This window comes from Rhineura floridana, chromosome 2, assembly GCF_030035675.1.
Source record: "Rhineura floridana isolate rRhiFlo1 chromosome 2, rRhiFlo1.hap2, whole genome shotgun sequence".
Taxonomy (NCBI): domain Eukaryota; kingdom Metazoa; phylum Chordata; class Lepidosauria; order Squamata; family Rhineuridae; genus Rhineura; species Rhineura floridana.
The window spans coordinates 143389836-143405587 of record NC_084481.1 but is presented as its reverse complement, the minus strand read 5'-3'; the positions used below and the strand labels follow the sequence as shown (position 1 = coordinate 143405587).

Genomic DNA, 15752 nt, shown 5'->3' with positions numbered 1-15752 from the left:
ACCTATCCTAAGCATGATTTCACAGAAGCAGATCCCACTGAACTCAATAAACATGCAAATGATCAAACCTTCCCCTTCCCCTCCTTCCTGCTGTCATCCCCCTCCTCCCCTCCCTCCTCCTTCCCTCCACATCTCCTGTGGTCAGTTTCACTTATCGTAGCATGATTGCAGGGGAGTAAATCCCACTGAACTCAATAAGCATGCAAATGATCACTCCATTCTGAGCAAACTTGCACAGGATCCCATTTCTTACCTCCTGGATTAAAAAGCAGAGAAATTCACTAATAGGCAAAAAACCTTGCGGTTTAAGACCGTACCTATAGCCAACAGATATTTCTATCAAACTTTAAAAAGCAGGGAAATTGGGCAGCTATAGTGAATGCACCAGGGGAGCAGGAGACCTGACCTCCTCTCTGAGATATTGGACTGCCCTACCAATTTATCAAAATGCAAACACCATTTGGGTTGGTCTTTCACAGTCCAATCCACTTGCTGTGTAGCTTGGAAGAATTTGGTAACATGTGCCTCTGAGCATATGGTGAGTGGTGGCAACACCTGCAATCAGCCCAAATAACAGAAACAAGACGTGCTGCGCTGATCTTGTTTTAGCAGGGAGGAAGCAACATTATTAAGTTGACATTGTTCAGATAGTCACTTTAAATATGTCTGATTTCCTTTGCAATTTTGCTGAATTTTTCTATAGGAAATCATTCTATTTTGCTTCTATTTCTGTGAATATGTGAAGTACAGCAACGCTTTGCAAAATGTACACTAAAAAAAATAAAAAAAATAATTGTGGAATAATGGCACTGACTATTCTGCAGTATAGTCTCCAGTGGAGATCAGGAGTGTCTCAATTTGCACAAGATAAAACAGTGGGAGGTGAAATATATTCTAGCAAAATTCTAGGTGTGCTCTATGTTTTTAATTGAGTGTGCCCACCTTGCCTTAAATGAAGTGGTTTAAATTGGGGAGTGATTTATTTCATTCAATCCGCCAGGGAGTTATAGACGAAATGCTGGACCCTGTTCAGGTTTTTCCATTTATTCTTACTTTACTCAGACCCAGTCTGACCCAAAAGAGCCAAGGGTCCCTTAAAAGACACCCTCCACACTCTTGGTTTGACCAAGAATGTAGAGCAGTTAAAAGAAAGCTTAAATCTCTTTTACTTCTGACTTTTAAGTATCCCTCCGCACAACTCAACAAACTTTTCAAACTAAAGAAGGCCTCTTATAGAAACCTTTTAAGACTAAAAAAAGGTAATTTTACTGATCTTTCCTGGCAGCGACTAGCCAACGCGGTCTCTGGAAATCAAGAGCGCCAATTTTGGAATTTGGTTAATTCAGGGATGGGTTTGTCTAAATCTTTAAACATGGAGCGAATTTCGTCCTCAGTTTGGCACACCCATTTTCATAGGCTTTACTCCTCAACAACATCATCTCAAAGTAATCTACTGAATTGTGATACCTTAAACTTTCCTCCGTGGCCCCCAGTTACTGTCGGAGAAATACGAGCCCTTATTGATTCTTTGAAAAACGGTAAATCCCCGGGTGAAGATTTTCTTCACCCTGAAATTTTCAAACAATTTCCAGACTGGTGGGCGCCCCTTCTGGCTCGCTTATTTACCAGAATTAACAACACTGGCATTCTACCAGAAGGGTGGAAACGCAATATCATTGTCCCAATTTATAAAAAAAAGACCCCTCTGAACCCTCTAACTATCGTCCAATCAGCTTATTAGATGTGGCCTCCAAACTCTACAGTAAATTCCTCCTCCAAAAGTTGCAACAATGGGTGGACAGAGGTCAGCTTATATCCCCTGAACAGGTGGGCTTCAAGAAAGGTTCGTCTCCGACTGACCACTGCTTGACTTTATACTTCTTGGCTAAACACAGTATGGCTGGCCCTTTAAGGCATCTCTATGTTGCATTTGTCGACTTGGCTACAGCCTTTGACTCTGTAGATAGGAATGCTCTTTGGACTAAATTATATAATTTGAACATTGACCGTCGTCTGTTACATCTTATAAGGGCCATTCATCTCAATACCAATGCCATGGTAAGAGTAAGCCAAAATGGAAACATGACCAATCCGATATTGGTTGAGAGGGGTGTTAAACAAGGATGCCTCTTAGCCCCACTGCTTTTCAATGTATTTATAAATAGTATGATTTCCAAACTATCTGGTTCCCAATACTTTCCGCCTTCTATCGGGTCTAAGAAACTCTCTACGCTCTTTTATGCTGATGATATGGCTCTCCTTTCGTTAGTGCCCATCGGCCTAAGAAAGCTGTTGAGAACACTCCAGACCCTTTGTACGAACGAAAGACTAAACATTAACTATGGGAAAATGAAAGTTTTAGTTTTCGGTAAACGGTTTAAAGGGCACCGATGGACACTGGCTGGCCATCAGCTGGAACAGTGTCGTGAGTATAAATACCTGGGGGTATGTTTCTCTGACACGCTCTCTTGGAAACGGCATTTACAAATTACAAAACAAATAGCGGAAAAAACTGTGGGAGCAATTTTGAAGTTCTATCACTTGGCAGGGGGTAATTTGATTCTCCCTGCTTTAAAAATTTACCAAGCCAAAGTAATTCCTCAGATTTTGTATGGCGTTTCTGTCTGGGGTTGGGACACCGAAATTACTTTGTCTTTAGAGACAATCCAAAACAATTTCCTCAGGCGCCTTCTGCTCCTCCCCCCAGGAACTTCGGCAGCCATGCTACGAGCTGAGACCGGTCTCCCTCCTTTGAGCGCCCTAATCCATCTAACTCTACTCAATTTCAGGAGATCAGTTAATGCTTGCCAGGGCAAGGAAATATTAAAACTCTGCCTTGACCATCCATTTGCTGCTAAACTCTGGGATAGCAAACAAGACGAACTATTGCAAAGATACCATCTTACTATTCAGGACTTTACCTCCATACTAACTACATACTAAATACATACAAAACTACGCGAGGCTGTCTTCCAATTCTGTGAATATCTAGATAATTTAACTTTAACTAATTCTAGGGTGGCCCCGTGGTACTGGAGATTTAAGACCGCCCATTATTGTGCCGCATACCTGACCCAGCTTTTTCCTACCTGCCTTAGGCATGCATTCACATCACTACGTTTCTTCTCTTTGCCAAACACTGATAGAGAGGGACGGATTGCAGGGATTCAAAAGGATTTGAGAAAATGTGTCTGTGGATCTCAAACGGAGGAAGACCTACCACATATATTGCTCCATTGTCCAATTTATCTGCTTCCCAGAATTAGGTTTCTTAAGGGGTGCCTAGCTGACTTTGGGGCGATTCCAGAAGATGACAAAATAATCCTATTAATGTCTGACTCTATTCCAGAGGTGACTCACAAAGTATCTTTGTTTGTGTTAGCCGCTCGGAAACTTCGAGCTAATTTTATCTCTGTAAGTTTTAAGAAATAGATGTTTTCTACATGAATTTATGTGACTTTATTGTCTGGTGTTTTTACTCTGTATTCTTTTTATTTTGTGTTGGCCTTTGGCCCTGCATTTTTAAATAAACGAAACGAAACATAGCAGGCTGAAAACATGCATCTTGGGCAAGCTAAGTTTGTTTTTTCCAACAGCTAGAGTCATTCTCAAGTTGTTGCTGGCCCAACACATAGGGCAGGGCACACTTCGACTAGGTTTTTGCTCCAGATGGAGGAAGGGGTGGCCTGGAGATAGGGGTGGTGGATGTCACCCCATTGTCATGGTCATATCACTTCCTGGTGAAGTTTAGACTTACGGCTGTGATGTTTCCCTGCAGGGGTGGTGGGCAGATTAAGATGGTCTGCCCCTGGAGCCTAATGGAATCCACAGGATTCCTGAATGCCCTGAGGGAGTTCCCAGTAGATAGAGCAGGTGACCCTGTTGAAGCCCTTGTTGTGCAGTGGAACAGTGAGGTGTGTTGGGCTCTTGACACAGTTGCCCCCTAGCGCCCTCTCTGGCATTGTGGAGCCTGGCTTGCACCTTGGTACATCAGTGAGCTAAGGGCAATGAAATAGGCTGGACGACGACTAGAGCTCAAGTGGCGAAAGACTGTGCTGTGAGGCTAATCGGGCACAAGTAAAACATAATAACCATGCTTACTGTGTGGCGGTGAGGGCAGCGAAGAAGGCCCACTTCTCTGCCTCCATCGCATCCTCAAGTAGCCATCTAGTGGAGCTTTTCCATATTGTCAGGGGTCTGTTGACATCAGCTCCAGGAAATGGAGTTTTAGACCCTTTGGAGGCCCACAGTGAATTCTTTGGAAGGCACTTTGAGGGTAAAGTTGCTCGCCTCCATAGCAGTCTTGATGCCCTCCACATCTACTGTAGTCCCCAATGAGGTGGCCAGTGCAACGTCTGCTGCAACTTTTTGGGAATGGTTTCAGTTGATGCTGCCTGATGATGTAGACAAGGTGCTTGCAGTGATGCGGCCAGCAACGCGTCCTCTTGACCCTTGCCCTTCTTGGCTTCTTAAAGCTTGCTGAGGGGGTCTCACCGAGTTGATCCAGGGTGTGGTCAATGCATCATTGCAAGATGGAGTGGTTGCAGCTGCCTTGAAAGAGATGGTGATCTGACCGCTCCAAAAAAAGCCCACCCTGGACCCATTGGTTTGTGGCAACTACCGACCTGTTGCAAATACCCCCTTCTTAGGGAAGGTGATTGAGAGGGTTGTGGCACAGCAATTGCAAGTAGTCTTGGATGAAACAGATTATTTTGACCCATCCCAGTCTGGGTTGAGGCCTGGTTATGGGACTGAATTGGCCTTGGTTGCCCTGATGGATGACCTTTATCGGGAGAAGGACAGGGGGAGTGTATTCTTACTTGATCTCTCAGCGGCTTTTGATACCATTGACCATGGTGCCGTTCTGGGCCAACTTGGTGAGATGGGTGTTGGAGGCACTGTTTTCCAGTGATTCCGATCCTATCTCCAGGTCTCTCTCAGAGAATAGCATTGGGTGACTGTCTTTCGTCCCCCTGGCAGTTGTGCTGTGTGGTGCCGCCGGATACCATCTTGTCCCCATGCTGTTTAGCATCTATGTGAAGCCCTTGCGATCAGTCATCAGGAGCTTTGGGGCGAGGTGTCAGCAGTATGCTGATGTTACCCAGCTCTATTTCTCTGTAACATCTGAATCAGGGGAGGCCGTTTAAGCCCTGGACTAGTGCCTGGACTCGGTGGTGGGCTGGATGAGGGCCAATAAACTGAGTCTGAATCCTAGCAAGACGGAGGCACTGTGGGTTGGTGGTTCCTGAGTTCAGATAATTGGTCAGTTGCCTGCTGTGGTTGGGGTTGTATTCCCTCTGAAAGAGCAGATCCATAGTCTGAGGGTGCTCCTGGATCCATCTTTGTCGCTAGAGGCCCAGGTTATCTCCGTGGCTAGGAGTGCCTTTTTCCAGCTTTCTCTGGTAAGACAGTTGTGGCCGTTTCTGGACCGGGATAGCCTGACCACTGTTGTCCATGCACTGGTAACCTCCAGGCTGGATTACTGTAATGCACTGTATGTGGGGCTGCCCTTGAGGTTGGTCCGGAAGCTGCAGCTGGTGCAAAATGCGGCGGCGAGCCTGCTCACTGGGGCAGGGTATTGTCAACATGTCACCCCGTTGCTGAAAGAATTGCACTGGCTGCCCATTTGCTACCGGGTCAAGTTCAAGGTTCTAGTTTTGGTGTACAAAGCCCTATAACAGCTTAGGACCAGGATACCTGAAAGACCGTCTTACCCCTTATATACCCAGTCGATCACTGCGCTGTGCAGGTGAGGGACTTCTGCAGATACCATCTTATCAGGAGGTTCGTTCTGCACAATATAGGAAACAGCCTTTAGTGTGGCGGCACCTACCCTGTGGAATTCTCTCCCCTTGAATATTAGGCAGGCTCTCCGCTATCTTTTCGGCGCCTTTTGAAGACTTTCCCTTTCAACAAGCCTTTTAAGTTGAGACCTATCCCAGTCTGCATCTATGTCAGAATTGCTTGTTAATATGATTTTTTTAATGATATGTTTTTAACCCTTTTTTAAAAAGTTTTTAAAGCTTTTTTTAGAAATGTTTTTAACGTTTTGTTTTAATGTATTTTAAGGTCTGTTTTTATTATTTTTAGCGTTTCTGTTTGCCGCCCTGGGCTTCTGCTGGGAGGAAGGGCAGGATATAAATCAAATAATAAATAAATTCCTGGCGTAGCAACATACTGTAATCAGTCTGATTTTACATCAAACTGCAGTTTCCGATTCAACTGTTAATGCACCCAAAATAGAAATAGAACAGAACCTCCAGTTTGAAACACAAAAGGCTGTCTTCACCATCATAGGACACTGACCAATACAAAGGGTTTGAAATTAATAAAAATAAATTTGACGCAGGTTTCTAGGATGAATAATGAGAGAAATAAACTTTTCTAGATTAGATTCTCTGTAGAAACAGTAGTAACACAGGAATGAAGCAAAGTAAGAACACCAGCAAACATACAAAAATGTAATTTTCCCCAGGTAGCCTGCCATCACTCTGGGTATCACTGCCATCTAGCGTCCGAGGCAAGAATGCACTGTAGATAAAACCTGGGTGTCCAGCCCCTCCCACTCCAGTTTTCATTCTTGCCTCGTCCGAGACGTTTGAATACCTACAGAGCGTGGATAAGTTCTCTCTCTTCTTCTTTTGCCTTCTTAGATAGTTTGTTTGTTTTACTTTTTGGTTGAGCGGCGGCTGCTGCTCTCCATTGCTGGGAGTCTGCAGCTGCGACTCCTCCCCCCCTCCCTCAGTTTTTGGAGTGGGGGATTGTTTGTTCGTTCTTGCCCCCGTTTTTTCTTTTTCCCCTGCTTGTTTGTTTTTTCCCCTTGCTTGGGTAAAGGCGGCTGCCTCTCCCTCGTTTGTGGCTGTGGCATCTCCTCCCCCGACCTGACTTTCTCTGTGGCTTTGCTTCGTTCCCCCGTGGCTTCGGCGGTGGCCTGCCGTTTGCAGCCAGGAGCCTGCGGCTGCGGCCCTCTGTTTGGAGAGTGGTAGGCCTTGGCAGCGCTTGGTTCCGCCTCGGAGGGGGTGGCGAGTAGGAACACCCCCCCTGCCAGATCGCTCCTGCAATTTTTTTTTCTTCCCCCTGTGGTTTTTGGCACACAGAGCGTCTTTCCTAACGGCAGCGGCTTTCACTTTTGTCTTGCCCTTTGGAACTGCGGGCGTCCTCTTTGAGGCTTTTCTTTTGCTGGCCGTCATTTTAGCTGCTGCCCGATTTTTGAGTCATGTTCTACTCTGACTCACTGCGGCCTTTTTTCCCTTTGTGAAGGTTTTTCTTATGCTGACTGAACCAGGCTGCCTGTTAGAATTGTAAGAGTGAGCACCCCTCGATACCGCACCTTCCCCATTGTGTGCTGGTATTGGGCCTTGTGCGTAGGCCATATTGATGCAATATTTCCTCCTCAGTGCATATTAGCGGTACCGCACTTTCCCCATTGTGTGCGTGTATTCAGCTTTGAGCCACACTGCGTAAAAATAAAAATAAAAATAAAATATAAAAAGCTTCTTTGCCTGGCGCTCAGCAGTGTACTATAGCGGTCTCGCACCTTCCCCATTGTGTGCATGTACTTAGCTTGTGGCTCATATTGGATCATTAATCATTAATCCTTTGGGCAATTTCTCCTGTGGGCATGCCCACACCTTTTTTTCTGGGCCATAGCGAACCTAACCTTTCTCTTGCTTGGCCACCTAGCCTGCACAACGCTCCCTGTTCACTCACAGGGCTGATACCGTACCTCCCCATTGTGTGGGTGTATCCGGACCCTGACATGGCAGACCAGCAACCAGAGGCAGCGCAAACCTCAGGGACAAGTCAGCAGTGCAAAGCTCCAGGGCAACATAAGGCCCCTAAGCATAAGCACGCCAAAGCTCTCGCCAAGACGAAACATCTGTCTGCCCATAGTGCCTCCAAGCGGGCCCGGTATGTTTCAGCCCCGACCTTAGAGGAGCCTGCCCGACATGCATTACCTGCTCTCTTCCAATCCCCTGCTGGGTCCTCAGAGGACGAGTTTGAAGGTTTTCCCAGTCAGACACCTCGATACTCGGATCCTTCCTCTGCCGCGCTGCCTCCTCTGGTGCAACCACATCTGCCCCCACAGGAGCCCCCTGTACCTGCTGAACCACCATCAGGACTACAGGTGACACCGGAATTTTTGTCACAGCTGCGAGAGGTACTCGGGTTTCTCTCCCAAGCTCAGCCTCAGTCTCAGGCATGCCTCTCGCCTCAACTTCCATTCCTGCGGCAGTCTACCTCGATTCGACAGCCTGGTGGTCGGGACGACATCCCTCCTTCTCCTAACCCGTTTGATATCTCCAGAGGCAGACTTGGTGGTGAGCCCTCAGGGATGGACGACCTCGTATCCCTCATGCACCCAGTCCTTGACGAATGGAGTGAAGAATCTGATCTGGATGAGGATTCATCCTACCGCCTCTTCGATTCGGCCGATTACCTCCCCCTCTGCCGTAGAGTGTTGGACACCCTGGGCATCCAACCTGCACAAACACAGCAGGTGGCTCCACCTGTGAAAGGCACCAGGGTCCTCAAATCACCCCGGTCAGCGGACTATTCAATTCCAGTACCAGATCCCATCAATAAGCTGGCCAGAGACGAATGGGCCCGTCCTCTACGTCCACGTCGCTTTTCACTGTTAGCCAACAAACTTTATTCTTTGGCCCCGGAATTTATGTCCTTCCTGAATGTCCCTGGCGTCAACCAACCGATTTCGGACTTGATTTCTAGGTCCCTCCTTCCGAAAGAAGGAGATTCACAACTCAAGGATCCCTCTGAAAGACAGCTTGACCTTGCGCTCCGCAAGAACCATGAGGCATCCGCCTTCTCCATCCAGGCCTCGGCTGTCGCCTCAATTTTCTCCAGGGCCTCCATGATGTGGCTTGATGACCTGTTGGACGATCCCAACCCGGATCTAGCCACACTGAGAAAGGGGCTAGTCAAGCTGCATAAGGTGGCCGCATTCGTGGCAGATGCCACCCACCAAGGAGCAAGGGCCCTGGCCGCCGAAGTAGTAGCTCGAAGGACCTTGTGGCTACGACACTGGGATGCCGACTCTACGACCCGAACCAATTTGTCCAAGGCTCCCTACTCGGGGTCACTGCTCTTCAGGGAAGATGCCCTTAAAGCAGTCCTGGTTGACCCCAAGGACAATCGAAAGCCTACCCTAGCCACGGCCAAGAGCCCTTTCGGGGGACGTGGCCTGGGGGGCAAGGCCGAGATACACGAGTCCCTGAGTTCCGATCACCCAGGCCATCCTGGCCCAGACAGCGCTACCAGGGCAGATTCCAGTATCAAGGCCAACAAGCCCCTTCTTCTTCATACGGCAGAGGAGCTCGGCAGCACAAGCAGTTCTGACGCCATTCCTATCGGGGGCCGGCTCTCTCTCTTCGCCAGTGCCTGGCTCCCTCTGTCAGGGGTCCCCTGGATCAGAAGCATCTTCCTCTGCGGATACAACATAGAGTTTTGGCTGCCACCCCCAGACAGATACTGCCCATCACCAGTCTCCAATTCACGCAGGAGGGTCATGCAGGATGCCCTACGCCATCTACTCGACATAGCGGCAATAGAACCCCTACCACTAGCGGAAAGGTCGCAGGGCGTCTACTCCCTCCTGTTTGCGGTCCCAAAGCAAGATTCGTCATGGAGGGCAGTTCTGGACCTCAAATTCGTAAACCGCTTTGTCAAGCATCGCAGGTTCAAAATGGAGTCACTGGCGTCCATTGTGGAAGCACTGCAACAGGGAGATTTTTTAGCATCTATAGACTTCAAAGACGCTTACCTCCACATTCCAGTCTGTCCCACCCACAGGCGATTCTTAAGATTCACGCTGGGCCAAGACCATTTTCAGTACTGGGCCATTCCATTCGGCCTTGCGTCAGCCCCAAGAGTGTTTACCAAGGTAATGGCCACCCTGGTGGCCACTCTCCGACTTCAGGGGGTCCATATTTACCCTTATCTCGACGACCTTCTCCTTCGGGCGAGTTCCAAGGACCAAGCCGACAGACAACTGTACTACTCTCTAGAGGCTCTCAGGTCCCACGGCTGGCTACTCAACACCAAGAAGAGCCATCTCAAGCCAACTCAGTGGCTCCAGCATCTGGGAGCAGTACTGGACACGTCCCAGGTCATGGTGTTTCTGTCCCCAGAGTGCATCTCCACCATCCAAAGCATGGCAACATCATTGGTTCGACGTTCAAAGGCGGACGTCATGTTCCTGGCAAAGGTCCTCGGGACGTTGGTCTCTACTATTCACATCGTCCCGTGGGCCCGACATCACACTCGGCCTCTCCAGTGGGCCTTGCTACCCTTTCAGGCCGACATTGCCATCTCCTCACATTGCGTGATCCATCTGAAGCCATCGCTCAGAGCGTCATTTCGCTGGTGGACACTGCAGTCACACCTCAGCAGGGGCACTCCCTTTCGGGAACCAAATAGGATTACTATCACCACGGATGCCAGCCTGACCGGATGGGGGGCACACTGCAATTCCAGCTTTGCCCAGGGCACATGGTCCAGAGCGGAGCAACGTCAGTCTGTGAATTGGCTGGAACTCAGAGCCGTCCATCTGGCCCTCCGACACTTCCAGCCGCTATTCTCCCTTCAGCACATACTAATTCGCACAGACAACACCTGCGTCAAATCACATTTGAACAGGCAAGGGGGCACAAGGGCCTGAGCTCTTCAGGCAGAGGCGACCCTAATCTTCAACTGGGCCGAAAGCCACCTATTGTCATTACGGGCAGAACATCTCAGTGGGGTGCTGAACGTGACCGCCGATTGGCTCAGCAGGCAGAATGTCTCCCCAGGAGAATGGAAGCTCCATTCGACGGCCTCGATATGCTGCAGCAACGCTTTGGCACCCTCTCGGTGGATCTATTCGCCTTGAGCCACAACCACCAGCTGCCCCGTTACTTCTCAAGGTACCTGGACCCATCTGCGGAAGCAGTGGATGCCTTGACAGCGCCTTGGCCAGAGGGTCTCCTGTATGCCTTCCCACCGATATCCCTCCTAGGCAAGGCATTGAAGAAACTGCGGCACGAGAGGGCCCAGCTACTCCTGATAGCCCCACATTGGCCGCGTCGACCGTGGTTCTCAGACCTCCTTGCACTGTCAGTCATGGACCCCTGGACACTACCGGTCAGGCCGGACCTGCTCTCTCAGGGACCGATCTGGCACCCGGACCCAGCCTGGCTGAGTCTGACAGCCTGGCGTTTGAGTGGAGGCATTTGAGTGCTGCGGGCTTACCCCCAGGAGTCGTGGATACCATTTTGGCTTCTCGAAGACCATCAACAGCGCGTATCTACCAGAGCACTTGGCGGGCGTTTTCCACCTGGTGCACCTCCAAGGGCACCCTGCCCTCTCAGGTCACTGTGCAGCAGGTATTACAGTCTCTCTATAGAGGGCTCAGAAGGGGTCTGAAGCCAAACGCTTTACGCTGTCATGCTGCCACTATTTCATCTATCCTGTCCGCCTCTTCCTCGACCGTCCCTGTGGGTTCCCACCCCCTCGTCAAACGTTTCCTGAAAGGGGCCTCACGTCTCCACCCGTGCGCCACTACTTCCCATCATGGAGCCTCTCAAAGGTCCTGCAAGCCCTGCAGCACCCCCCCATTCAAACCCCTCGCGTCTGTCTCTCTCCGGCTGTTGTCTTTTAAGGTCCTGTTCCTGGTCGCTATTACATTGGCGAGACAAGTCTCAGAGCTGGGAGCGTTGTCTTCAGTACGCCATCTCTGCATCTTTCATAAGGACTCTGTAGTGTTATGGCCAGATCCATCATTCTGTCCTAAAGTTTCTTCAGCGTTCCACTGTAACCAGGACATCGTTCTCCCTTCCTTCTGTCCCAGGCCAGTTCACCCATTAGAGAAGTCCTGGCATTCCCTGGATGTTCGCAGAGCCCTCAAAATCTACCTGTCATGCACCCAAGATATCCGGCTCTCTGAGGCACTATTTGTATCCTTGCACCCTAAAACCTTGGGAAAAAAGGTGTCCCGGTCCACTTTGTTGTGCTGGTTGCGGGCCTGCATCACTCTGGCATATGAGTCCATGAATCTTCCTGTGCCAACTAATATCACGGCCCATTCCACTAGATCAGCAGCTGCTTCGGCCGCCTTCGCGACCAACGTGTCCATTGCAGATATCTGTCGGGCTGCGGTTTGGTCTACGCTGAACTCCTTTGTGAAACATTATAAGACTGACTGGTACGCTTCCTCTGACGCTGCTTTCGGGAGGCGTGTCTTGCAACATGTCCTTCATGATAAATAGTTCCTTGGTGGACCCTCCCTATGAGGGGGTGCTTTGGTACATCCCAGAGTGATGGCAGGCTACCTGTGGAAAATGGTCCATTGGACTCACCTGAAGGGTGATTTTCACAGGTACGCCTGCCATCACGGCCCTCCCTGTTGGAGGAGTTCTGGCTGTTATGGTTTACCTTATACCCTGCTCGTAGGCAGTTTATGCTGCACTGTTGGGTTAAGTTAAAATCTCTAGGTTTCCATTATAATGCATTTGGTTATATGTTGTTGTCAAGCTGGTTGCTTCCATTTTCCTTGCTCCTGGGCCTATGGGCCTTTCCGTTCCACTTCGGACTCGTTCGAATGAAACTGGAGTGGGAGGGGCTGGACGCCCAGGTTTTATCTACAGTGCATCCTTGCCTCGGACGCTAGATGGCAGTGATACCCAGAGTGATGGCAGGCGTACCTGTGAAAATCACCCTTCAGGTGAGTCCAATGGACCATTCTCCATCTTTGGAGATGGCAGGTATTGCCACCACTCATCATATACTCAGAGGCACATGTTACCAAATTCTTCCAAGCTACACAGCAAGTGGATTGGACTGTGAAAGACCAACCCAAATTGTGTTTGCATTTTGACAAATTTATAGGGCAGTCCAATATCTCAGAGAGGAGGTCAGGTCTCCTGCTCCCCTGGTGCATTCACTATAGCTGCCCAATTTCCCTGCTTTTTAAAGTTTGATAGAAATATCTGTTGGCTATAGGTACATTCTTAAACCACAAGGTTTTTTTGCCTATTAGTGAATCTAAGTAGTAAGGTGTTACTATAGAAAATGATGCATTAGTCCTGTCCTATAGGTTTTAAGTGGGACCTAATTACATGCACAGTTAGCAGAATGGTGTTATGGGTCAATTTAGGTTACTTCTCACATTACTTCACAAATGTTTGAACTTTGCTAAAGTTAAAATCTGCATTTATAATTTCTCTAAACAATACTATACTATTACTACTGCTAGAAAGTAACATGATTAGAAAAGAATAGATGGAAACACATTAAGCTGCCTTTATATGAAGTCTGGTCCACCTACCTCAGAGTGAAAGCAACATAACCCTTTCAGCAACTAGGCTTGTACTCCTAACTGGTTTTTTTACTATATAAAATAAACTTTTATCTTCCAACTTTTACACATAAAAGTTAAGGAAAAGCGCAGGGGGCCTGTAACAACTGTCAACTTTTTTTTTTTAACTCTTGTATAATATCTACTGTATGTTCCACCACCTGTTCCACTTGTGGTTTGAAAGGCCACTCTAGTAATAAAGTTTCTGAATCTAATCATTTGATGAGCTCCTGGGATCCTGATCCCGCAGAATGTTTAAACAATAATTCATATTGAAACAAATTCTGAGGTCTCCAAAAATGACTCGGAATGCAACTTTTATTCAGCTTATATTAATTTCCACCTGCATTTCTGTGGGCTGAGTCGTGTGTGTGTGTGAGAGAGAGAGAGAGAGAGAAAGAGAGAGATCGTCATACAGAACTTTGTGAGATCTGCATCTGACGGCATTTGCTTAAAAAGTTTCTCGGATTGAAGGTTGTGTGACTAGAACTTTTTCATGTGACGGCTATAACACAGCTATACCTCATAGGAAAATGAGATGCTGCTGTATGAGTTTGAAATTTGGATTAATTGCTGCTCGTTTTGACACACAGTCACTTGTACTGGTTTCCTTATTACAGCATGCAGGAAAATTCATAGGTTTCTTATGAATAACTGCTCCTTCTTCACACTTTGGCAAAGCCATCACTGTCTTTCTTATATCCTCTAGAATGAATTAATAAATGATTAGCAGATTATCAGAGTGGTGTTTTGGTTGCCCTTTTGTAAAATATTGTAAGGGTTACTTCTGTTCTTGTTTCCATACCATATTGTACTAATTATGAAACTTTTTTCCTTTTTTTCTGCAGATTATTCAAAGTTAAATACAAGTCCAATTGTGTTTTTTTTAATTTATGGGATAGTTAAGTGTATATTTAAATCTTCCTCCTGAACTGTACTCCGAAATGCTGAACTTTGTCCTGTTTGAACCAAGTTTTGTGGAGAGTTTGGCTTAAATGAATTTTCCTACAAAATGAAAATTAGCAAAGGGGGGGGGGCTAAGCATGCAAAAAGAAATATATGCATATGTGCAGTACTCTTATTATTGCCACTTCTAAAAAAAGGTGCATTTTTTGTCTTTTTAGAGCTGAGAAATCTCGGAGAAATAAGAGCTGGAAAGCAATCTTTATAGATATGTATGCAGATTTAGGAAGATATATTCAGTATTATGCTACACTTCAAAAAGCCTGGGATGATTTGGAAAAATATTTGTTTCAGCGTTGTCCTCGGATGATTAGTTCTTTGAAAGGTATTGTTTATAAATTTGACATTTTTGACAACTTCAGTTGTACTAACACCTTTTCTCTCTACATTTTACATTGTCTTATCACTTTAAATAAGAGCCCAAGTGGCAAATTTTCTGTTAATGACCACCCTAGGTCATTTAAATATTGCCAATAAAAATAGTAAGAACGAAATTGACATTGCACGCTTCATTTGTTCTCTTTAGTTGTTCAGTTGACAATAGTTTTGTCCTCCCCCCCTCCAGTTTTTGCCTTGTTTCTTTTCAATGAAACAAAAATTATGCTTAGCTGTTGATTTGGCATACTGGTCTAGAACAGGACAAGGAAAACCAAATGGACCTTGAATGCATATTGTGTTAATGAGTGCGGTGCTTTTCACAAACTGTGTAGTATCTGTAAACATGAAATTAAGGACTTTGTGAACTGTAATATGCTTCAGTGTTAGAATTATCAGCATTCACATGGCAACCACAACCTGCATGAGGTGGCTGAGATTTCCCCCCCCCCCCCAAACTCTTCTCTGGAATTCACATCTTCATTCAGGTTTTACTGAAATGCCACACAATACTATAAATGACCACATTTCAGTGTGTTCTGGGTTGTCCTCGTGTGTGTTTCTGAGACCTGATCTGTAGTGGGTTTTCTGACTTTGATTTGAATTGGTGCTAGCCTGTCCAGTGTGAATAGGCAAAGGACTACTGAATATTTCATTTTCATTTTTGTTAATACTAATCTCCAGTTTTGCATAAATGCAAAAGTGCAGCAATAATAGGGTTAATTTAAGAAGGCGATAGGGAGAGCACACACTATCAGGTGTGTGGGGTAAAATGAGGGACGGCTGATGAAGACATGCCTCCAAAGGTTTATGGATCTTTCCATAAATCAGTCAACTGGTTTTGGGTGTTAGAGATGCTCCTTAAAGCATCTTGCTGCTTTTCCACACATCTGAGTAGATTCCAGAGAAAAGGGTGAATCCCCCTTCAACAGAGAGGTTTGCAAAATAGCTGGATGTCACCTATGCACAAGCTTCTAGGACACAAGGAGCAACAAGAAACCCTAACTTCAAATTCAGAACTTTTAAAGAGCAAAGCAATTAATTCTTTAAAAATCATTAATTG

At 46.9% G+C, this 15752-nt stretch overlaps 1 protein-coding gene across 1 annotated transcript in view; it reads left to right on the top strand.

The window, feature by feature from the left end:
• FBXO3 (F-box protein 3) overlaps positions 1–15752 on the top strand; it is a 46730-nt gene that overhangs the window by 14743 nt on the left and 16235 nt on the right. Inside the window, exon 3 of the mRNA XM_061610734.1 lies at positions 14476–14639. Coding sequence (XP_061466718.1) covers positions 14476–14639 — 164 coding nt within the window. The remainder of the gene's footprint in view (positions 1–14475; positions 14640–15752) is intronic.